Genomic DNA, 22,964 nt, shown 5'->3' with positions numbered 1-22,964 from the left:
CCCCAACAGATGCCACCGGGGCTTTCAACCCTCCTTTCAGGGCAACATGGACACGAGGGGAGGCAGAGAGGTTCGGTGGGCCTCTCCCACCCTTACTGCTGCTCTCGTTGCCTTCCATCCCTCCAGCCAGATGAGGCTGACGCGGCCACCCACTGTCCCAGGGGAGGAAACCGAGGCCCACAGAACCCGGAGAACATTGGATCGAGGCAGGTGCGCCCAGAATGCCAAGCCCACGGCTCCTCCTTGAGCCCAGGATCCCGGTCACACTCACCCTCTTCTTCCCCACAGAGCGTGCCCAGAGCCCAGGGTGGGGACCAGGCGGGAAGGGAGACAGGACACCAGCCCCGGAGACACAACGGGGCAGCAGAGGTGAGGAGGAAGAGAGACTCATGCGAAGTGTTCTTTTTTATTTTTCTTTCTCAGGCCAGCTGCAGCTTCCGACCACAAAACCTCAAAGCACTAGGGAAGGAGCAGATGTCAGGGTGGGCGCGGGGACGGCCCTCTGAGCTCCAGGGCCTGCGGTCTATCCTGAGAGGTCAGGGCTGCAGGACGCTGTGGGGGTTCCCGGCACCGGAGGGGAAGGAGCCCGCCCCCACGGGAAGAGCAAATCTCAGCGGCTACGTGTGCTCAGGGCTCGGCTGGAGGACAGGTGGGAGAGACTGAAGCCAGTCTTGCGACTCAGCTGGTCAGGAGGGGGGGGACCAGATGCTGACCCCCCACCCCTGGCGGCACCCACAGCAAACAGGTCTGTGTCAGAGATTCTGTGTTTGGGGTAGAGAAGGGCACCTCGGGGGGGGGGGGATTAAATAAACGGGCAGGAGGCGAGGGGGTGCAGTGAGAACAGAGGGGGACTGTCCGGCCGGCAGGCCCAGCCTCGGGGGCCCCGCGGCAGTGCTGAGCCCGCACCGCGGCTTGGGGAGACTCCTCTGCGGGAAGGGAGGGGAGGTCTCGCAGCCAAGGTCTCGGCCCCACGTCTCTGGGCTCACGCGCTGGAGGGGCGCGGGGGTAGAGAAGACGGGGCAGGAGGACGGGTGCCAGGGGACTGGGGGTGCTTAGCGCAGGTCTTCCTCGTCACCCTGGATCGTCTTCTTGATGCGAAGCAGCATGGTGGTGAGCCACTGGTCCAGCCGGGAGATGGAGTCGTACTCCTTCACCTGCGACACAGCGGGGGAGGTGGCAGAGGGCGCCGGTCCCACAGCCGGCCCTGACGCCCTCCTTGTCCCCAGTCCCAGATTCTCTGGGTGTGTCCCGGCCAGCCTCTCTGAGGAGGAGCGAGGGGAGGGGGGCTCCCTCTAAGGCTGCCTTGGGGAAAAGAAAAGATTTTTGCGGCATAGAACGGTCCAGCTTCCTTGTTTTCTGGGTGGGAAACAGGCCTGGCTGCGTGAGGGCGGCCTGTTCCGGACGCCACGGGGATGGGGGCCTGTCGCCCTGCCGTGGCCCTGCTTCTCCCTTCTCCGTGGCTGATCCTCCTCGTGTCCCACCCACCGCCCGGGGCAGGATGGACCGGAGGGACTCTGGTCTCTGTCATCGGTAGCGGTGTAGGATTCCTGAAGGGCCCCCAGGAAACGTGATTGACAGATGGGAGTCCAGACGACTGGATCAGGACCCGACCTGGGCCCAACAGAGTTCCAGAATGTTCAGAACAGAGTATGGAAAGGAAGAAACACCTCTGTGGGGTGGTTCTGTCACGGAGGTTGGTGCTGGAAGAGGGAGCCCTTCCACGACTCGTCCCCCTCCCTCCCTGCTCCTCCCAGCTGCTCACCTGGGGCACCGAATACTGCAAAGACCTTGGCCTTCAGGGGCAGACACACACGGGGCTGCATCCCAGCTCTGCCCCCAAGGGGCCGAGGATGAGTCCCCGCACCTCACTGCCATCATCTCTAACGTGGGGAGAACACCTCCCTGTACCTCTGGGGCTCCTTGGGAGAATTCTGGGGTGACTGGACAAAGGAATTCACAGCCGGGGACAGGGCCGGGGCCAGGGAAAGGGTGGGTGGGATTCCCAGGAGAGAGTGTCTGAGGAGGGCGGGCCCCGCCACGGCCACTCACCGCTTCGGTGTAGCTGTCAATGTTCTGCTCCTCGTGGGCATCTAACAATTTCTGCAAGAAAATGGCAGGCAGACGGGTCAGGGGCCAAGGCCGGCCGCGCGCCTGACCTGGATTAGATCCACCCGTTAGATCCACGCCTGACCCGGCGGTGCAGGTCAGGGGGCTCCCGTGCCGGGAGGAAGGGGTAGTTTCCGGTCCTGCCCTGTGCGTGTGCATGCAGGCATGTGCGTGCGTGCGATCACGCGGCCTCCCAGCTCTGCCGTCTCCGCCACCACCCGAGCCTTACTTTTCCCAGCTAGAAAACGGAGGCCCACACGGCACAGGAGGGAAAACAAAACAAAGACGGAGACCCTTAAGAACCACCGCACAGATCTCGGCAGTTACGGTGGCTGGAGCCCGCGGCTGCCCCCCCCCCCCCGCGGCCCCCAGCCCACCCGGCACTCACTTTCATTAGCGTGCACTCCCGGGAGCCAGAGAACGCAGGGAACAGCTCCTCATACTTCTGGACGGCGAGCTAAACGTCACAAGGGTGGCAAGAGGGGACAAGCTCATGAAGAGGGGCCATCGGAGCCACCGGCCTGGCAGCCAAGGGGACCTGGAGACACCTGGCCCCCGAGTCCTTCTCTGTGCCCCTCCCCCAGCGTCACCTGGCTCCGTGCCTGGCGGCACCTCCGTGGGGCTGTGCCGGGCCAAGCGTGGCCGCAGTGACAGCTTGTGGGGAGGAAGCGGGAAGGGTTTCCCAGGCCGGTGCCCAGGGCAGGGGGCAAACACCAACTGCCTCGCAGGAGTACCTCCTATGTGCCAGGGCTGGTGCTGGGCACTTCTCAGTTAACCACCATGAGGCCCCGGGGAGGGTCACGTGATGGGGACCCCCGTTTTGAAAGCGGGGAAACGCCATGACCTGCTCGGGGCACAGGGGACGTGGGGGCGGGGACGTGGACTGGCCCCACAGCAAAGCCCGAGCTCTCACCCACAGCGGGAGCGGGGGCTGGCGGCCGTGCTCAGACACACCCCGAGGCTGAGGGCGGGGTGGCCGGAGACCCCAGGAAATGCCGAACCCGGACCCCGAGGACTCCAGCTCCTCCTCTGGCTAGGCCATCCCCTGCCCCCTCAGCCAGCACTGGCTCCGCTCTTGCCGAGAAGCCCTAAAAATGGGTGGTGTGGGCACGCGAGCTACAGTATAAATCATGACTCTGGGAGTCAGAAAGATCTGGAATCCAGCCCTGTGGCCTTGAATAAGGGGCTCCGGCCTCACCATCCTCAGCTGTAGAACGGGGTAACAGTGGTGCCGACCTCAAGGGACGCAGTAAGGACCCAAAACGTGCTCTCACGGAAGAAAAAGCCTGGCACCAAGTGAGCCAGGAGCCGGGCGCGTGACAACAGGAACAGAAACACGTCAGTGAGAACGAGCGTGTCCCGCCCACAGCTGACTGCAGGCACCGGACGTGAGGGAGGGGCTCACCCCTTGCCGAGAGGGGCCTTGGCCTAATGACAGACCCAGGGCTCCGGGGTGGCCACTGGGAGGAGGGGGAGGCCCTGGGTGGGCCCACGGGGCCGCGCGCACCTTGGCATTGAGCATGTCGATGCAGAAGTGGCAGAGGGCCGCCTTGAAGAAGTAGTCCTTGGCGCTGTACTTGAGGAGGGGGCTGTCCATGGCATTGGTTCCCACCTGTGCGCATGTGCAGGTGGCACCGTAAGCTCGGGGCTGGCAGCCGTGGGGGGGGGGGGGGGGGCGGGGGACTGGGGTCAGTGCGTCTGTGTCCAGGCTGAAGCCCGGTTAACCTGAGACACTAAGGGCAGGGAGGCCGAGGACCAGCCCAGAGAAGTCAGCCAATGGTGTGCGGGCGGCCACAGAGCAGTGTGTCACAGGGGGGTGGGCTGCCACAGGGCTGAAGCCAGGTGTCCGTGGCCCCCCCCCCCCACCCCGCCGAGGCAGCCGAGATGACGGGGAGGCGGTGGCCCCACTGTCAGGCCTGAGGGAGGCAGACACACTGGTGGGCAGAGGGGTGGCAGGAGGCGGGAACTTGAGAGCCGGCGCCCGCCCCCCTCCCCTCCGAGGCCAGCTGCCTGCCTTTCTCTTGGCCGCGCTGAACCTACTGGGACAGCCTAGCCCGCCCCGCCCGCCCCGCCCAGCCCAGGGGAGCCTGCACACCCGTGGGTCGCTCCCTTCCCGTCCCCCCCACCATGCCTCCTGGGGGCTGCTCAGCCACCTCCGGCCACCCCAGGCCTCCGCGATTCTTCCCGTTCCCTGGGCCTCCCAGGAAGCCCTCCGTGAGACGCGCACAGGGGAGAGGGCAGAGAGGAGAGGGCGGCGACGCCGCGAGGAGTGGTGGGTGGAGAGTTTTGCCAGGGAGGACAGGATGAGCTCGGGGAGGGGGGAGGTAACGGAGGGAGCACCGTGCAGGGACGACGGGCCACACCTGTCCCCACCTGCTCATAGATGTCAATGGCCTTCTGATACTGCTCCAGCTGAGCCGCGTAACCAGCCACCTTCAGCAGACACTTGTTGGCTGAGCTGTGTGGGGCGGGGACAGAGGCAGAAGTCGGTGGCGGTGGCGGTGGCGGTGGCGGTGGCGGTGGCGGTGGGGGGGGAGGAGCTTCCAGGGGGCTGGGGAGGGCGGGGGGGGGGGGGGGAGCCCGCTGCCCGGTACCTGTTGGACTCCTCCCCTTTGTAGTAGTCTGCAGACTGCTCGTAGTGGGCGATGGCCTGGGGAGACACGGGGAAGCGATGCAACCTTTGTCCGCCACGGGCCCGACCCTGCCTGGGGCACAGCAGGAGCCCCTGACCCGTGCTCGGCCAACGCCCCATGCCCCCTTCCTGGCACCCAGGCACCGGAGGCCTCCCCCAGCGGACACGAGCCCCGGCCCAAGGGGCCCGGCTGCCGCAGCGCTCCCCCGGCAGCCAGGCAGGGCCTCCCGACTCCCCCTCACCTTCTCGATGTCCACCAGCTCCGTCTCGTAGATCTCAGCGATGGAGATGTGGTGCTTGGCCGCGATCGTGAATCGGCCCTGGGTGGGATGTGGGCAGGGGCCATCTGTGACGAGGGACGTCCCCAGCACCCCAGCCCAGCCCTTCCTCGCCCCTCTAGGCCCCCGGAGCCGGGGATTTCCTGGCCCTCAGCCACCGGTGAGGTGTGCACGAGAAGGCACCGAGGGGCCCTAAACAGGAGGCTCCAGGGAGAGGCCTGGTCTCTGTGCTGGCCCGATGCGGTGACCCTGGGCAAGCCCCCCACACGCAGCCTCCGTGTCCATCCCGTCCGCAGGGGCACAGGTGGGCGGGGCAACGCCAGAGATAATGTGGGTGCACAGGTACCTGACAGAGGCCCCGGCCTGAGGAAGCGCTGGACAGGGGGCCCAGATTAGGGGAACGACCAGCCCACAGTTCACCCAGTAAAAGCCCTGCAGAAAGTGGGTCCGAGCATCCACACTGCATGGGAATTTCTTGGCCTCCCATTCCCCCCGTGTGGCCGTGGAGACGGCCCCCTCACAGGCCAACAACCCCCAGCTTCCCCTGCAGACAGGCACGGCTCTCCCCAGGGACGGCCCTAGCTTCCAGAGGAGCTAAGCACAGGCTACCAGCTTCTACCTGGGGCGGGGGGCAGAGGGGCCCGCAGAACTGGGCTCCTGGCCGGCCGCTTGGCACACGGGGCTGGTCTACGGACACCCGCTTGCCAAGGGACATCGGGAAAGGGCAGAGCCCCGGGCTCGGCGAGGCCTAGTTTCGGGTCTCAGCAACTGCTGTTCGCAGGCACGTGTCCCTGGGCAAGTCACGTTGCCTGTCTGGGCCCCCCATCCCCGTCAAATGGGGTAACACTTTCCACCTCACGGGGCCGTTGCAGGGGAGGATTGACCCACTCAGCGGAGGGCATCTGGCAGCCGCTGTCGCCGCTCTCACTACAACACTCCAGTATGGTACTGGACCCGGTAGGAGGCAGGACCCGGTTCCGGCCTGGGGAAGGGGTCCGGCGAGACAGAGGCAGAGTGTGGAGCGGCAAAACGCAGAGCGGATGGCAGCCGGAGCCTGGTTTTGGTCACTGGTCCTGGCTCCCTGGTGGAGCTGCCTCTGGGCCTCATCCGTCGTGGGGATGCTCCCCGGGGACAGGGCAGGGGCTGAGCCAGCTCTGGGCCCCGCCTCCCCTCTGGCCTGCTAATCAAATGGGGTGCAGGAGGGGAAGGACCAGCAAGGGGAAAGGCCCCCGATAGCTGTAACTCCTGCAGATGTAACTTCCCCCGTGCTGTGGCGGGAGCTGTCGGGAGCCAGGCCGGGGCAGGTGACCCCCCCTCCCCTACAACCTGCTCCTAGTGCTGGCGCCAGGGAGGGCAGGCTGGAGCAAGGTGGTAGAGCAGGGGGGACGGGACAGGCAGTGGCCCTTACCATGTCCGTGTAGATCTCGATCGCTCTCATCAAACAGTTGATGGCTTCTACAAAGAGAAAAAGGGAAGCAGGGAGAAATGAGAAAGAGAAGTTATTTCAGCAGAAGCCAGAAGGAGGAGGAGAAAGCAGGGCAGGTGCTCCGCTGTGCCCTCGTGGCCGTGGCCGTGGCAGGAGGGGAGGTGAAGGGACACCTGAGCCCCAAGTAAGGCTCTCAGACTAACGTACCGCGCCGCGGACTGCTACCTGCTGAGGGCTGTCCTCTCCCTCAGGCCGCCACACTGCCACCACCTTCCCAGCAGCCCCAGGGACCGGACACGGTCAGGCTGACAGCCAGGCTCCCATGGGTGTTTTGAGCCAGGCCCGCTGAGGCCCTGCCCTCCAGGACAAGGGGTCCTGGCCAGGGACGGCCAAGCCTGACACCCGAGGGACGCCCAGGTTCCACCCGGACTCTGGTACCCCGTCACGCGGGACCCCGAGTCTGCCACGGTCCCCTGCACCTGCCTGGCCCCCATCTCTGGGAGGAGAGGGCTGGACACCGGGACCCCGAGGCCCCTCTGGCTGGAATCCCCGTCATTTTCTCAGCATTCAGCACAGCCCTCTGTTCTCCCCGCCCACCTTCACCCGCCGCGTGCCAGCTCCCCACACCACAGGTGTCCCCGACGAAGCAAACACCAGGGTGGCCCGTGAGAGAGAGAATTCGGCTACCTTTGTTGCACCACCTGTTCCAAGACCTTAAATTCGGCTATTGCTTTTTTTTTTTCTTCCTCTTTTGACACGTTATTTGGAGGAGAGAGAGCGGCATGAGTGGGAGGCACTTTCTAGCAGACAGAGATGAGCTCTCGGGCTGGATCTCTTTTAATGCATCTCAGAAGAAAGGGTGCTGGGGGAGGTGCAGGGGGAAGGAAGAGAGCCCGGACAGACACGGGATGTGGGCTCCGTGCTGGGGTGGGCCTGGAAGGGCCCCCGCCATCCAGGGTACCCACAAGGCTCCTGGTCCACCCCCAAGGTCCCCCACGGTGAGCCGGGCCCGCTGGGCTGAGGGGCCACAGAGGAGCCAAGCCTGGCCTGCTCTCAGGGCCCTAAAGGTCTCATGACCCAGGGAGACAGGTGAGCAGAGGCTCTTAGCCTCAGACTGTGGCTGGGCCTTCAGGGAGTCCACAAGCTCCCCGTCCCCTAAGTTTACAGGCAAAAAGTGGGTGTCTGTCAGCCCTACTCTGGGGGAAGGAGTGTCTGCAGGTTTGATCCAATTCTGAAAGGCCTCTGGGGACGCCGGAAGGATTCAGAGAACCATTCTGGTCAAGGATGGGAAGCAGCTGAAAGCTCAAGGCGCGAGAGAAGAAGAAAAGGAACCAAAAAGGAAGCAGAGGAAGAGAAAAGGGAGAGAACGCAGAGGGAAAGGGAGAAAAAATACAGCCGGAAATAGTCTCACTTTAACACAGGTGCATATTTCGAAACAGAGCGTTTCTGGATCTGACGAGCCAGCACCGGGCCGCGGCACAATGATGAAAATAAGGACAACAAGGAGCCGGCTCCGCACCTCCCACCCCTGCTTCATCCTCCACCCCAGGGGGTGCCGGTGGCTCCCCCTTCTGGAACACCAGGGAGCCCAGCCTGGCACCTGGCCCAGGGGGCAAAGGTTGCTCCCGGTGAGAGACGAGCAGCCCAGGAGGGGGACCGGAGGCCCCCAGCTGTCCCCACGGGCCTGCTGGCACCAGGCCCGAGTGCTGTCGCCAAGGCTCGGTCCCTGCAGTGGCAGCGGGGGCAGAAGGCTCACCCCCCAGGCGGCAACACGGACTCACGGGGTTAAGTCCCCTTCACGCCTGCTCCGGCTCAGGAGCAGCTGTCCCTGAAAGCAGCAGGCTGCCCGCTGACGCCCCGGGGAGAGCGCCGGCAGGCAGGACACCGACAAACTAGATACAACCAGCTTATCTCCGGTCACCAGGACCCCACCGATGAGCGGCCGGCGCACCCCTGGACGGGAGCCAGCCCGGGACGGGGGTGGGGGGTGCCGTGGCCCAGAGGGGAAGGCCGGGCTGAGGCATACTGGGAGTCCTGCGGCCCGGGGCCCCGGGCCCACCTCGTGTGCTCCAGCGGCCCCGCCGTCCGGCTGCACTTGCCCGTATCAGGCCTGGGACTCAGCCCGTCCCAGAGAAACAGGGGCAGACCGCAGAATCCCACGGGGAAGTGGAATGGGTTAAAAAGAGACGCTACCACGTCGAACCACGCAGTAGGCACCCCCGGGCCTGGCCATCAGGTGGCTATAGGAAATCGGGGAGCCGCTGACAGCTATGGGCATCACTTCCCCGCACCCCCAGCCACCAAGGGGGTGGGCAGGCTGCCCCCGGCCCGCACTCCGGGCAGACTCGCAGAGGGAGAGGGCGGTGACAGGCACCGAATCCTTTTCTTCCCCCCTGGCTGGCTCTGGCAGGCCTCCTGAGCGGCCCCAGCCGCCTCTCCGGGGGAGGGCCCTCTGGGACTCCCGTATGAGGTGCTGACACAGGACACAGGCCTTCGAGGCAGGTGCGGTGGCCAGCAAGGCCCCAGGGAGCTGGCCACCTGCTCGGGGAAACCTGGCAGGGTTCCAAGTGGGCCCTCCAGCTCTGTTTCACGAGGCACAATGCCAAGAGGAGGCGGCTGGGGGAGGCCGGGCCTCTGTCTGATGGGAGCCAAGGGCCACCCCTTCCTAGATACTTATCACACACCAGGTACCGCACCGGGCAGGTCCGTGTGTTCTTTCACACTCGGTCTCTGCTTCACCAGGCCAGGAAACAGACGCCTAGAGGATTAAGTGACTGCCCAAAGCCACAGGGGCACAGGCTCCGTTCAGACTAGGGAGACCACACTCAGCCACGCACTCTGTGAGCCACTGCGGGGGTGGACGACAGCGAGGCAGCGGTGCTGGGACTCGGCCCCAACGCCCCTCCCTGATTAGCACCAAGAACCTGGCACTCCAGCCGAGGAACTCAGTCCTGGCTCTGCCCAAATCAGGGTCCCCTCCTCACCGTTGCCCCTCTTGTTCCCTCTTGTTGAAAGGTCCTTCCCACCCCATATCCACCCCCTCCCCGCCTCAGCTCCCAGGGCAGCAAACCATGTCTGCTGATCCCTGGAGAAACCAAAGTGGCCTCTGGACTCCACGACAGCCATGTCGGCTGCTTTCCCACTGGGGCAGGGACGCCTCGGCCACCCTCTGCACTTACTAAGGCCAGGCATGGCGGCCACAGCCCCCGGCCCAGAACCTAGCACCCAAAGCACCCCCTGCCGTGCTGAGCCTCAGCTGAAAAAGCTCAGATCGAAAGCCAGGTGACGAAGGACGCGGCGTCGGGTGGGGGCCCGTCCAAGGGAAGGGCTGAGGTTTGTTTAAAGAGCAAACAGCGCTGTGCACGTGTCACAGAGCCTGGCGCTCAACTCCTGCCCAAGAAACGAGTCCTTCCAGTCACTCAGGGGCAGCAGGTGAAGGCCCCAGAAGCTAAGGCAGCTTCTCCAGGTAGACCGGTTTCCCAGGGGGCAGAGGGAAGGCTGAGGTGGGGAGTTCCCGGGGGGATGCGGGCGGGGAACGGACACAGACGTCCCTAGGTCGTCACACTGTCCACGCGGCCTGCGGTGGCCCACCCCATCACAAGGCCTCTGCTCTGGTTCTGGCCAGGCCTGAGCCCACCACATGACCCCCCAGGCCAACACTTGTGACATGCCCAGCTACGGAGCAGTGACCGGTCAAGCCTGGGGACACAGAAAAGCCACTTGGTCTACACTGATCAAATCCCCGACTGGGAACTAAATATCCCCGGGTACAGGTAACGGATCCACCAACAATTCCCCAGCGCTCGGGTGTGGCCCGCGCTCACCTATCCGTGCAAACACCTCTCTGACTCTCTTGGGAAGGACAGGTCTTTACTCCAAGGTGCGGCATCTCCTTTTCTTTCTTTCCTTTTCCTTGAAACATTCACACGTTCCCTATTCTCTTCTGAGAGCATAGCGACAACGAGGGGTCACTTGAAGAAAACGTCTTCACGCTTGCTAAAATGAAAAAGTTAGCCACCTGTGTCTGGCACCAGGATGAAAAAAATGAACTAAAATTCCAGCTCCACAAAACCCCAGAGCCTGGTCCCCGCTGGGCTGTGGGACAAACGGTCTTCTCACCATGAGTCAGTCCCAAACCGGGCTCCTATCCCCAAACACTCCCGCATTTTAAGTAACTTGTTCTCTGGCAACCACATCTCGGGCTCCGTTCTGATTCCCCCCCAGCGTGTTGGGAAGCCAGGTCGGGATAATTTCCGCTCCTTTTTCGGCATCAACTCCTACCTGGCCGGTCTTAGAACCCCTCCCACCCCCTTCTGCATGTTAATTCTGACAACAGAACAGATTTTCCTCTCTCCTTGGCATGCGGCGGGTCTGCAATGTAACTCCCACTCCCAAATGCTCCCGGCTTCGGGAGGGAAGCGATCGGCTGCGCACACCGAGCAGCAGGGGGAGGCGGAGGCTTGGAGCGGGAAGCAAATGCCAACCGGAAGGGAGCCAATTCTGAGGTTCAAGCCCAAGCGTCTGCCTGCCAGCCTCCTGCCAGCCTCCGGCGTGTGTTGGCCCCTGGAAAAAACCGGAGCCTCGCGGACACCGGAGGGCTTCTCCCGGGAGCGCTCGGCTGGTGTGCGGGCGGCCGGGCCCAGCGTCGCACAGAGGCTCACCTTGGGGGTCAGCTTTCTTGAACGCGTTGCCGGCGTCCACGAAGCAGGTGGCCGCGTCGTGTTTGCTCTGGAGCTGCAGGTGCAGCTGGGCGGCCTGGCAGAAAGCGTTTCCGGCAGCTGGAACAGAAAAGAGTGAGCTCAGCCTTAGCGGGGCTCCACTTATCAGACGCCGCTCAGACACTGCCCTGGGGAGGCGGCTCTCTCGAGAATGCAGAGGCGCCCCCCGGGGGGGGGGGGGGGGGGACAGACCTGGGTTGAGCTGAGGTGGAGGCCTCGACTTCGGGCCTCCTGACCCCGGGGCCAAGGCTCCGGAAAGTCCGTGAGGTGGACTTGGAGGAAGAGGGAGGCTCCTGAGCCCTGGGCGTGCGAAGAGAGGGCCAGGCCGAGGCCAGCTAAAATCCCACAGCCCTGATCCCAGCCTTTGCCGAAATTTCCAGGGCCACCATTTCTAAAAATCCAAGGAGAAGGCAGGCAGGGCCGAGAGCTATGAAGGATATACAAACCATCGCCAACTAAGCCCAGCAGTGGCCCCATGGGATAGCAGGAACTCGGGGACAAGTGCCCATGGGCAGAGGGTAGCAGTGACCACACGGGAAGCCCAGTCTGTCCCGTCCTTAGTTGCACCAGTTGGAAGCCATTCTGGTCACACGTCTGTCTCCTAAATCGCCTTGTGGCGTGCAGGAGGCCACGGGATCTGTCCTCCTCCAGGGCTGGAGAATGGGGGTGCGGCTGTGCTAACCAGGGAGCTCCAACCCCCACCTTCAGCTCAGCCAGCCTCCGCCTGACCCCATGCTTCCCTTCATCCTCCTCCAGCAGGATCCGAATCACAGAATTCCTGAGCCGGAAGGGGACCAGAGGGCCTGACTCCATCCCGCAACTTTAGAGCAGCAGGAGAGACGAAGCGGCCCAGGTTCTCAGTAGGCAGGATTTATCATTTTGCAGGGCTTGAGTGCAAAATGTCCAGGAGAGTAGCATCATTGGAGAAAAATGAAAAACAGCCCAAGGCTTTTATTTGAACGGCTAGAGGAATAGGGCGGGAGTAACACATTTGAGGGGCTAAGTAACATCTATGTGACTGAAAAATAAATATCCTGGGGTGCCTGGGTGGTTCAGTCGGTTCAATGTCCAACTTCGGCTCAGGTCACGATCTCACAGGTTCGTGGGATCGAGCCCTGGGTCAGGCTCTGTGCTGGCAGTGCGGAACCTACTTGGGATTCTCTCTCTCCCTCTCCCTCTCTCTCCCTGCCCCTCCCTGATTCTGGCTCTCTTTCTCAAAATAAACAAACTCTAAGACAAATATTTCCTTCTCTGATGGCACCTGATCAGTTCGGGAGCATAAAATTATCCCTGGCACGTGGCTTTACGCACGACGTATTTTGTGAAAGTTCAGGAAGAACGCTTGCCATTTCCAGGAAACCAAAAGCATCCTCAGAAAGCGAGGAGGATCTGTCCCGCCCGGGGCCCTCCCCACTGCTTCCAGGGGCCCGTTTCAGGTGTCGTCTCCTTCTGGTCAGCAAGTTCCTCCCTGGGTCCCAAACCTGAACCTGTCTTCACTCAATTTCCTTCACCCCGTCTTGCTGACGCTCCAAGCTGGAGCCCTCTGGCAGCTCCCAACCAGACTTTCCGCCTTTCTGGCCTCTGGGGGCCCCTCCCTGCCTGCCAGCCTCTCTTCGGGGGAGCCAGCCACGCTCCAGCCTCGCCAGGAGTCTGACCACAACCTCATGGCTGAAGCCAGAGCGGCCACGACTCCGATCACCCTCCACCCACCAAGCGGAGGCGCACGACCTGGGATGCTCTCTTCTGGGCGGATGCCCTCCTCCAGCATTAAGCGACCTGACATCGTCAAGCTGCGTCCTCCCCTAGTCAGAGCGAGAACACAGAGAGGGCCGTGGGGGGCACCTCCTCGCTGCTCCTGAAGTTTGCTAATCTGCTGCCCAGAGTCCTCTGTGAGCTTTCCCTCCACTCCGAGGTGGGAGGCAGTGCAGCTAGCAGGAAGGACACACACGGCACTCCCGGCCACCATGTCTCCGGGAGTCCACACGATGGCCCCGTGGGGGTCGGGACCACCGTCCCTGTGGTCCTACTGAGGAGGAATCACATTCGGAGACATCGAGTAACTTCCCCAGGGGCGCACGGCCAGTCTGTAACCCAGACCTAGGTCACACTGGCTTCAAAGGTCACAGAGCCAGCGTGGGGGCAGGTGAAGTGCTCCGCTCCGGAGTCGGAGCTCTGCCTTCCGAATTCTCACTCCGTCACTTGTTAGGCGTGGGGCTGGGCGAAGCCTCCGTTTCCAGCCACGGGAACATGAATGGTACTGACCCTCACGGGGCTGCTGTGCCGATTCATTCGATCACAGAACGCACGCCTGGCGCTTAGGAGCGCTCTCCATAAACGGTTAACAATTACTGTTAACTGAACCCCTGGGATGGACCCCTGAGCCTAGAATTCAGGCACTGAAGAAAGCACTAAGGAACAGCTTCCGGGGAAAGCTGACCCGTCCTGAGGTTAAGGAGAAACCCCTCAAAGGGCAATCTGGATCCGCTAATCTGTCTACCCTTAGCCTTAGAGACCTCTCTCCAAGGTCTTGTGACCCAAGTAAAATAACCCAGTGGGCTCAAAAGGAGCCAATGGCAGGCCGATGGGCTTCTGAGGCCAAAGATGGCTTAGAAAGGTGGCGGGGTTGGGGCGGGGGGTGGTGCTGCAAGGCTAACCCCTGGGTCAGGCCTTCGGGACTGGAAGCGGAGGGAAAACCGGAGACTCGACCACGAAGGAGTTATAGCAAAGATCACATACCGCTCCAGTTTTTGGCCATTTTGAACATGTTTGCTGCTCGGGTGTAGATCTCACAGGCTTCCTCTATTTTGGATGAGCCTCTGGGGAAAGAAGGGGCAAGATGAGACAAACCCGTCTGGTGTTGAAGAGCAAGCAAGCATCCCGCCCTGGGGCCAGTGCAGACACGCCCCCACCCCCATCACTTCCCGGAGAAGCCCGCTGCAGCCCAGGCCTCCTCTGGGGGCTCAGGGGAGACCGCGTCCGTGGCCTCCACTCCCTGGAACAGAGACACGCTCGCTGCCGGGGCCCTCCCGGGGGAGGCGTGGGCCACCCTCACTCGGGGAGGGGGGCCTTCCAACCTCCCCGTGAGCCCTGCCTCTGACAGTCTCTTCCACTTCCGCTCAGTGACCACAGGTTCCCAGGCTCTCTGCAAATCCTTACCCCCACCCCACCTCTGCCAAGAGACTGCAAAGCATTCTGGGGGAGGAGCCCAGCTCTGGATGCCTTGGCCATTTCCCAATGCCTTAATCCCAAGGCTCGCACGCTGCGGTTCTTCAGTGTAGACCTCTTGACCCTGCACGTGTGTCATTACTACTGCAGGGCTGAGCAGATGTACACAAAAAACTAGCCACAGCATTCTTCTCGAAGGTGGGGTCTACGGGAACCCTACAGAAGGTGGGGGGCCAGGCGTGGCAGACAGGTTTAATCACCACGCGTGCACGCCTCCCTGGTACTATCTGAATTCTTTATCATCTGCATACTTTACCTATTAAAACGTACAGGGAAAAATGCAAACAAACAAAGTACTTCTCTTTTTAAATGCTAAGATTTACATTTGGTTCTGTGGCCCAGCAATGAATTACATTTCTGCCAATTTATCCCAAGAAACTAAATCAGAAAAGTTGTAAGGATGTTCAGTACAGAATTATTGAAAATGGCAAAACCACCTTCAAAGAACTTATTGTGTAAGAGTAGGGGCCTGAGGGGCACCTGGATGGCTCAGTAGATTGAGAATCCGCCTTCAGCTCAGGTCACGATCTCATGGTTCACGAGTTCGAGCCCTGCGTCGCGCTCTGTGCTGACAACTCGGAGGCTGGAGCCTGCTTCAGATTCTATGTCTCCCTCTCTCTCTGCCCCTCCCCTCCTCGTGCTCTGTCTCTCTCTCTCCCTCAAAAATAAATAAAAACATTAAAAAAAAAAAAAAAAGAGTAGAGGCCAGAGACATACAAAGGAGTACATTGAGGGGGAAAAAAAGAGCGCTCTGTTTGGGCAGTTTCACCCTGACTTCCTGATCTCCCACGCAGGCGGTGCATATGAAGCTCTTCCTGAACTGGGGGACCCTTCATTAGAACCTCGTCTGAGTCCCCACCACGTTTCTGTCCTTCCACCTCCAATACTGCAACCAGGCTCAGCCCACGAGGTCAAGCTCCCACCGCCCACATCAGCAGTAGAAAAAAATCCCACACGCTCAGTTCTACCAAATGGATTTCAGATTCTCTCTTCACTGACATCAACCGGTATTTTGTCTTGAAGAACAGAAGACGGGTATTTTCCAGCAACAAAGCCACACAGATCATTTTCCCTGTTGCCCCTCTCCCGCGTCCGCTGGCCCTGGAAACTCGCCGGCCCCAGCTGTGGCTGCTGGGGGGGCCCCCCGTGGAATTTGGGGGCACGCCTTCATTCTGCACCGCTAAAGCAGTAGGTCCTTTCCTTCCGGGTCACCGGAGCTGAGCTGGTCACGGTAATGAAACCGGAGCCTCCCAGCCACCCTCCCCTGAAGATTTCCCTCAGGGCTGGGTGCGGCCTGGAATCGGGCTTTTCAAACAATGGTCCTAGGTGATTCAGAAAGATCAGGTGAGTTCGGGAGGGGAAAAAGCTGACCTGGACCCATCACTTTAGGTGACCTAGGTGACCTGTTCCGAGTCAGGCTGTGTCAGCTGGTAGACACCCCTGGTCAGGCTAGCCAGGGCTGGAATCCAGGGCCCGGGATTCCACATCACAGCAGGTAAGGTTCTTCTTTAGATGAAAAGTCTCTGCCCGCCGGGGCTGTGCCGATGCCGGTCCCCTACCCTCCGCTGCTCCACAGGAAGCGCCCCGAGGACTGCCCTCCCACACTCACTCTGCACGGTTCCGCGGTCTTCCCTGGCCAACCTCACCCCAGCTGGCCCAACACACCTTGGGCTTGGGGCCCCTGCTCGGAGTGACTTCTTTAGAACCCACTCTGGGCCTTGGAGAGGCGAAGAACCTTCCCGGGCATAGGGTCCTTTGAGGCCTAGCTACAAAATCCTCTGGGGGACCTTCTCGGGAATATTCTCTTACTGAAAGGGGACGGACGTGTTCACCGACCGAAACCCTAGGTCTCCCCGTCCCATGGATCCCCTGGCTCATCCTTCCCTTCTTTGTGGCAACAATTAGTTTCTATCCAGATTCAGACGTGCTCTGAAAAAAAACCTCGGGCTCCTGGATAAGCAGAAATGGCCCGACCCACCGAGAGGCCCAGAGCCGGGTGATCAACAATGAACGGTCGGCCCCAGCTGGTTTGTTTCAGCTCAGCGGGACAGAGTGAACACAGAACACAAAGCCTGTCAGCTGCCGGCCTGAAATTCTGTGATTCCACGCCAGGCCTGCTCCGGGTCAACCATTCTAGCCGCGGACTGGGAAAGCCAGAGGGATCAAGGTCTGCTCAGGCCTGCCTCCTCCCGGTAACCTGGGGCCTGCGATGACAGGGGGAACCCCTGGAGTCCCATCCCCTCCGTTCGGAAATGGAAATGGAGCTCTCAGAGGGGGCAAGTGACTTGCCCAGGGTCACGGGCAGGCCCTGAAGGAGGAGCCATTGGCATAGCTGCTTATTCACCTGGGGAACAAACGCGAGCCATTTGTTCCACTCACTCCGTGCCAGACGCTGCAGATGACAGCAGTAAACAAAGGAGGAGGACCTGGCCCTCAGCAAACAGGAAGTCAGCGAGGCAACGTGGGGAGTAAGCAAGCGCGAGAGGGACTGGGGGAGGAGGGGGTTCCCTGGCCAAGCCACTGGGAGGACGTGAGATTTCAGCTCGGTCCTCGAAGGTGACTAAGGAGCCACCCACGGAAAGAGGGAAGAGCATTCCGGACAGCGATCACACAGCACGTGCAAAGGCCCCAGGACAGGAACAAGCTCGGCCAGGTCAAGGAACAGCAGTGGGCCAGGATGGCTGCGGCGCAGGGAGCGGTAGGAAATGAGGCCGAACAGGCAGGTAGGGGACCCCCGTGCTGGAGGCCGGGAGAAAGGTCTGGGCCCTGTTCTAACGCAACAGGGAGGTTTGTGGCAGAGAGAGTGACCAGGAGGGAGCAGCCCCCAGCTCCAGCGCTCTAGCAAGCTGTCTCCCGGCAGGGAAACCTGCGGTTTACTCCAGGGCCTCTCGCTGAGGTCAGGTGGGCTCAGATCCGTCATGGGAGCCTGGCAAACTCTCGGCCGGAAGAGCCCAGGCCTTCTCCCGTGCCTCCTGCAGGACATCCAGAAAAGCTAGTTGGGCAGGCCTCTCCTGAAGAGCCCAGCGGCAGCACAGGCGACAGCTGACTGTCCCTCCCCCACCGACCTCCCCCAAGCTGCCTCTGCTTCGCTCTCCCCATCGGGCGGCTCGGCTCCCAGCCACGAGCCACGCCACGAGCCACGCCGGGAATAGAGGGAACTGGTTTGGACCGGCCTGGTGGAGGGCTGTCTATAATTACCCACTCGGCTCTGCTCTCTGCCCCCTCCCCAGGCAGAGGAAGCAGTCTCCGGGCTCCCAGGCGCAGCCACCAACCTCCAGCGACTGCCATATGGAGAGGGGAGCACCGTGCCAGCAACGCACAGAAGGCCCGGTGGGCCGCGGGCCAGGGGGGGTCCGCGGGGCAGAGCCTCCCGGCTCCTTCCTCTGTCCCCTGGGCACTTCCTGCCTCCCAGCATCGGGCCACCCGCCCCACCTGCGCTTTGCTCCGAGCCTCACGAGGCAGGGCAGGTGGATCCCCTTCTAGGTCCTCCTCACTCCCCGCAGTGCCACAGCCACTGGCCCTCCGTCGGCGCCGCAGTTTCCCAGCTCCTCCGTTGTCCCGAGTGGGGACGAATGGACCCCAAAGGCCCGTCCCCACCCTGACCTTCTCTGCCGTTCTATGTATCTTCTCCACGTTACTATGATGACCTAAAGCACCCTGCCTGAAGCAGCGCCGAGTTCCTCACAGTAAGGCTTTGGGTATTTTACTCTTGCTTCACTGAGGAGGGAGCTGAGGCTCGGACAGGTCAAGGGGCTTGCCCAAGCTCACGCTGCCAGATGGTGGCAGGGACCAGAAACAGGACTCGGGTCCTGGAGATCCGGTCCTGCCTTGCTTCTCACTCACTCAGGAGATCTGGGAGGCTTCCTTCCCCGTATCTTCTGGAAAATAAGGAAGGGGGGTGGGAGGGGGCAGCTGGGTGAGTCGCCGGGTTGAGCGTCCAACTGAGGCCCGGGTCATGATCTCGCGGTTCGTGAGTTCGAGCCCCACGTCGGGCTCGCCGCTGTCAGCACGGAGCTGGCTTCGGCTCCTCTGTCCCCTGCTCTCTGCCCCTCCCCCCCCCTCTCAAAAATAAACATAAAAAAAAAAAGAGAGAGAGAGAGAAGGTGGACAAGGTCCCTGCCTGCTCTTGCTTCTCCGCCAGACTGAACAGCCAACGCCGCCGTGCGGATTTCCCTCACCCACAAGCAGACTCTGGTCTCTGCTGCAGCCACGCCGAGCTGCCGCTGGGCAAGGGAGGGAGTCGTTAAACCAGCCCCCCACGAAGCCCCCCGTCAGTGCCGCAGGCAGAAGGAACACTGGAAAACAGGGCCAGAGCTGCGGGATCCCTGGGCAGCTCCTCCCATGCCACCTGCAAAGCTGAGCCGCTCACTGCTTCCCCCGCTCTGCGGGCACCACCTCCTCCGGGCCGAGTGCGTCTGAGCTCCTGGGGGCAGAGCCCCCCCGGCCAACACAGGCCCCGGGAACGACAAAAGAATAAAGTGTCACACACACTAACTGCCCGGTTCTGACACCATCACAGGACACTCTTGTGACATGCCCGTAACAGACGGAGAGCAGAAACAGAATGGACCCGGGGGTCGAGAGACCCGGGCTGAAATCAGTTTCGGGCACTTTTCGTAACTGTGGGACCTTGGGCTAGCGATCCCAGAGCCTCAGTCTGTTGACCTGTAAAATGGAGGCAACGAAACCGAACCGGGAAGAGCCTCTGCGGGGAGGAGGGACGACGCGTGCTCAGGACCTGGCACCGAGGCCAGAACAGAGCAGGTGCTCAAACGGCTGCTATTACAAGGAGGAGGAGAAATCCAGTCCGAGGGCTGCCGGCCACCTGGCAACGGGAATTCTAGAGTCACCTGGGGTGCTGGAAAAGCCGGGGGCCGTGATGAGGCCTGGACTCAGAAGCGGACTCCCGGCTCGAGAGCCCCGGTTCCCTCTGTGTCTGGGGGGAAGACTCCGGACCTGGCGGGGCTGCTGGAAGCGCACGGGCACCTGGGAGAGCGCCCACCACACAGCAGGCGCTCAGCTGGGCGCTTATCAGGCTGGCAGGGAGAGCACGTTCTAGAAACGCTTACCTAGCTCCAATCTCGGTGTGGGTTTCACCTCCCCCGCGACCCCCAGGTTAGCCGGGGGGCACCACCTTCTGGTTTCCACAGAGCCCAGGGCCTCTGACCCGCCCCACTCCTTCCTACGTCCTGCTGAAGGTGCGTATTTACGGCCACTGCTTTCCTGTGAGCTCACAGGCAGGGGCCGACGTGGCCTGGCAGGTCCCCCTCTGGTTCTCGGACCGACGCCCCTCTGCGCCCCAACATGACTTCGCTGTAGCCCCAGAACCAAACGTGTTTCCTTTTCTTAAAAAATGTTTCTCAAAGGGCTTTGTCTCTCAGCCGTCCCGTCCCACCCAGGAACACTGGAAGTTCTGCACGAAAGCAGCAGTCCCCTCCGTCAATAAAGGCAGAACCCCGGGGGTGCAGCCGAACAGTGGCCGGGTAGCCCTGAAACCTCGCATCCCCTTGGGAAAGACTTGTGCTCTGGGTCTGGGCAAGGGACACCGAGTTTTCAGCTGTGGATCCTGACAGCTGGCAGGGCTCCTGGGGGTGGCTGATGCCTACAGGCGGTTTAAACGGGAACTGATTCGTCAACATTTAATCCGTAGAAATGCGCTCTTTGTATACCAAACCCCCTGACATCTGTACGTTTCCAGCGCTTCTAGCTCAACTTCCAATAAGATACTTACTAATAGTAAGTACTCAAAACACTTACAGAGATCAGGCTCATTGCTTCACACGCAACCCTATGAGGTAGGTATCGCTATGGTTTTCATTTCACAGACGCGAAAACTTCCTACCAATGGTAGTATCCAAGTGGAAAGAAGTTTTTCTCTTGGATTTTGGTCAGCAGGGGATGGGGGGCAAGGGAGGAGGCGTCAGGGCCAAGGAAAAGCCCCAGGGAACGGAGCCACCATTTGGAAGTTGCACAGTTCCAAACAGGGCACAGCAGGGAAGTTTCTGGATCCATCTGAAGCCCTGGGGCAGGAAGAGGGAAAAAGTGTATCTACCCCATCCCCGATCCTTTTCCGCAATTTGTGCTTTGCTCAGGAAATCTCCATCTTTTTGCTTCCAGAGTAGAAGTTTGGGCTGCCCCCCCATTCCCTACAGCTCCGCTCCCCAGGTCTATGTGCACTGGCTGGGCCGAGGGGGGGAGGAAAGAGCCAGAGGAAGATATACAAGGAGTTCTGATCTACTAACTGGCTGGTACTGCCTCCCTCTCGGGCTGGTGCACAGAAGCCCTCTAGCGTCTGGGAGCCCAGAAACAGTGAAGAACAAAGAAAGCCCTCACGTCTAAGGATGCGAGGTTGTCTCAGATCCCAGGTGGGGGCTATCCTACTTGGCCCGTTGACACGAGCAGAGACCTCTCAATTTGGAATGCCGTCACTCCTGATGGTTCTAAAAGGGGAGGGAAATGCATGAGGGATGGGCTGAGCCCCAACACTCCCTTCTCCGGTCCCTGAAGCCACTGGGGGGCCTTGAGAAAAGGCAGCTGTGAAATGCTGAACACACGGAAGCCTGGCTCCAGAGGGGCGGGGGGGCCAGGAGAGAGGGCTGACCTCTTGCCATGCTCCCAGCTCCTAGGCCCCGTCCGTGCCTCTGCCTTCGCCTTGCCCACTCCTCTCTCAGCACCGTCTCAACTGCTCTTGGCGCTCGAAGGGTCTGGGATGCATTCATTAAACAGCGGGAGAAAACTGCCATGTGGGGCAGGGAGGAAGGAGGAGTTCTGGGCTGGGAGTTCCCTAACTTAGAAATTCCTCTTAAGTTGGCCCCCATCTTTCTTAAGGGTAGCGTCCAGAAACGGGCACCAGCCTCGGGGAGAAACCAGCGTGGCAGCAAGATAGTTTTGGGATCAAACAGACCAGGTCTCCTACTTACCGGGGAACCGGGCAAAGTAATCGGTCCAGCCCCCCAGGGATGTTGTGAGGGTTCAATGCAAGGACGCAGGTGAAGTGCCCGGCCCAGGTCTGACTCAGAATCCGAGTACTTAATAATAAATATTACCTGGTGTCCTTACCGTCCCTGCCTGCACTCCCCGACCCAACTTCTCCCCCACACCAGCTGCGGCGGTCCTTTCTAAAAGGCAAATGGGAACCGTCCAAGATCGGCCCCGTTATGGACTGCGTCCCCCCGCAAATTTCATGGGCCGAGATCCTAACCTCCAAGATGATGACATGAGGAGACGGGAGCTTTTGGGGGGTGATGTGGTCACCTCCCAAAGGGGGAAGTGCCTTTAGGAAAGAGACTCCAACACGCTAGGTCACCCCTTCCACAACGTGAGGACGTGGTGACGGGGTGGCTGTCTACAAGGCAGCAGGCCTCCACCGGACATCGTATCTGCCAACATCCTGATCTTGGACTTCAAAACTCTTAAGAGTTAAATTTCTGTTCGCAAGCCACCCGTTCTAGGCTATTTTGTTATAGCAGCTCACACGGACTAAGACAGGCCCCCGGAAAGTCCTCGATGCTCTCCAGCACCTCAAGTCCAGGTTCTTTCTCTGGTTCATGCAGCTGTCTCTCAAGCGCCCTCAGACGTCCCAGACTTGGGCGCCCCATCACTCCCAGGATCACCTTGGGCCTGACTCTCTCACCATCACCCGGAGCTCCTGCAAATCCGCTGCTGCGCGCCTTGGAGAAAGGTCAAGCCCTCGGGCAGGTGTCCTCAGTCCCGGGCCCACTATGCCCGTCAGGTATCCTTCGAATACGTTCTCTAGAGCTCCAAAAGACTTCTTGACCCGGCTGCTCTCCCAAACCGATCCCCTTCAAGGCCTCAGGCCATGTTCCCTCGGCCCAGGTTCGCTCCGGCCTCTTGGCCCATCTTCAGCCTGGGTCCTCTTACCGCCTCAAGACGGTGTTGCCCGTTTGGCTGTCCTCAGCCTACGACCCTCCCACCATCTCAGGAGGTCTCTCCTCAAACCGAGCTCCCACAGCCCGGGCCCCCTGGCCCTTGGCCGGTGTCCCCTCTACTACTTTAGACCGTGGCTCCTCCTCCCGGAATCCCCTCCGTTCTCTAGGCTCGGGCCCTGCGACTCTACTCCGCCGCTTCGGGCCATGACTCCTTCGTCCTCTCAGCGTAGGTCCCCGCCGACCCCTCGGCGCGGTTCTTACCCAAACAGGCCCGAGAAGAAGGACTGCGAGTTCTTCACTTTGCGCTCCGCCTCGGCCAGCAGCGCCATCGCCTCCGCTTCTTTCCCGGAGTTGTCCATGGTGGCCGCAACCGTACTCAGCAAACGGCCGGACCCGGGCCCACGGGGTACTCAGCCGAGGCCCGGCCGCGGTAGTCAGGTCGGGGGGAAGCTTAGCGGGCGGTGTTGACGTCGCACCGGCGCGCGCCGCCTGCTGCCCGGCACCACGTGATCTGCGCCGGCCAACCAGCGGTCTGGTAGCGAGGTGCGCCCCTGCCGGCCACGCCCCCGCCGGCCGCCGCACACCGCCCCGTGACTCACCGTCTCCAATCGGCGAGCCGCCGCTTCAACGCTTGCGCAAACAGCCGCGTAGGACACCCCACTCTTCCTGGTGCGCCCTACGATATCCCAC

At 61.5% G+C, this 22,964-nt stretch overlaps 1 protein-coding gene across 1 annotated transcript; it reads right to left on the bottom strand.

Annotated features, from left to right (window-relative positions):
• Window positions 1-387: 387 nt before the first annotated feature.
• NAPA (NSF attachment protein alpha) lies at window positions 388-22,782 on the bottom strand. The gene is made up of 11 exons (XM_042968790.1): window positions 22,536-22,782; window positions 13,897-13,976; window positions 11,104-11,220; window positions 6,425-6,471; window positions 4,981-5,058; window positions 4,701-4,756; window positions 4,480-4,564; window positions 3,614-3,718; window positions 2,495-2,563; window positions 2,050-2,100; window positions 388-1,154 (listed from the first exon to the last, which is right to left on the bottom strand). Exons 1-11 carry the CDS (start codon window positions 22,631-22,633, stop codon window positions 1,053-1,055), a joined length of 888 nt encoding a protein of 295 aa, XP_042824724.1. The 5' UTR covers window positions 22,634-22,782; the 3' UTR covers window positions 388-1,052.
• Between the last annotated feature and the right edge of the window lie 182 nt (window positions 22,783-22,964).

The sequence above is a fragment of the Panthera tigris genome, chromosome E2, assembly GCF_018350195.1.
Source record: "Panthera tigris isolate Pti1 chromosome E2, P.tigris_Pti1_mat1.1, whole genome shotgun sequence".
NCBI lineage: Eukaryota > Metazoa > Chordata > Mammalia > Carnivora > Felidae > Panthera > Panthera tigris.
The sequence above is the reverse complement of the archived record's forward strand: the minus strand, read 5'-3'. Positions and strand labels throughout refer to the sequence as shown.

What these genes read in the sequence shown, in the direction of transcription:
- NAPA (XM_042968790.1), bottom strand. Translation starts at nt 22,633, where the DNA reads ATGGACAACTCCGGGAAAGAAGCGGAGGCGATGGCGCTGCTGGCCGAG. An exon ending in AGCTGGTGGACATCGAGAAG is followed by an intron (nt 4,757 to 4,980) that starts GTGAGGGGGAGT and finishes GTGTCTCCCCAG; the next exon opens with GCCATCGCCCACTACGAGCA. An exon ending in GGGAGTGCACGCTAATGAAA is followed by an intron (nt 2,101 to 2,494) that starts GTGAGTGCCGGG and finishes ATTTTCTTGCAG; the next exon opens with AAATTGTTAGATGCCCACGA.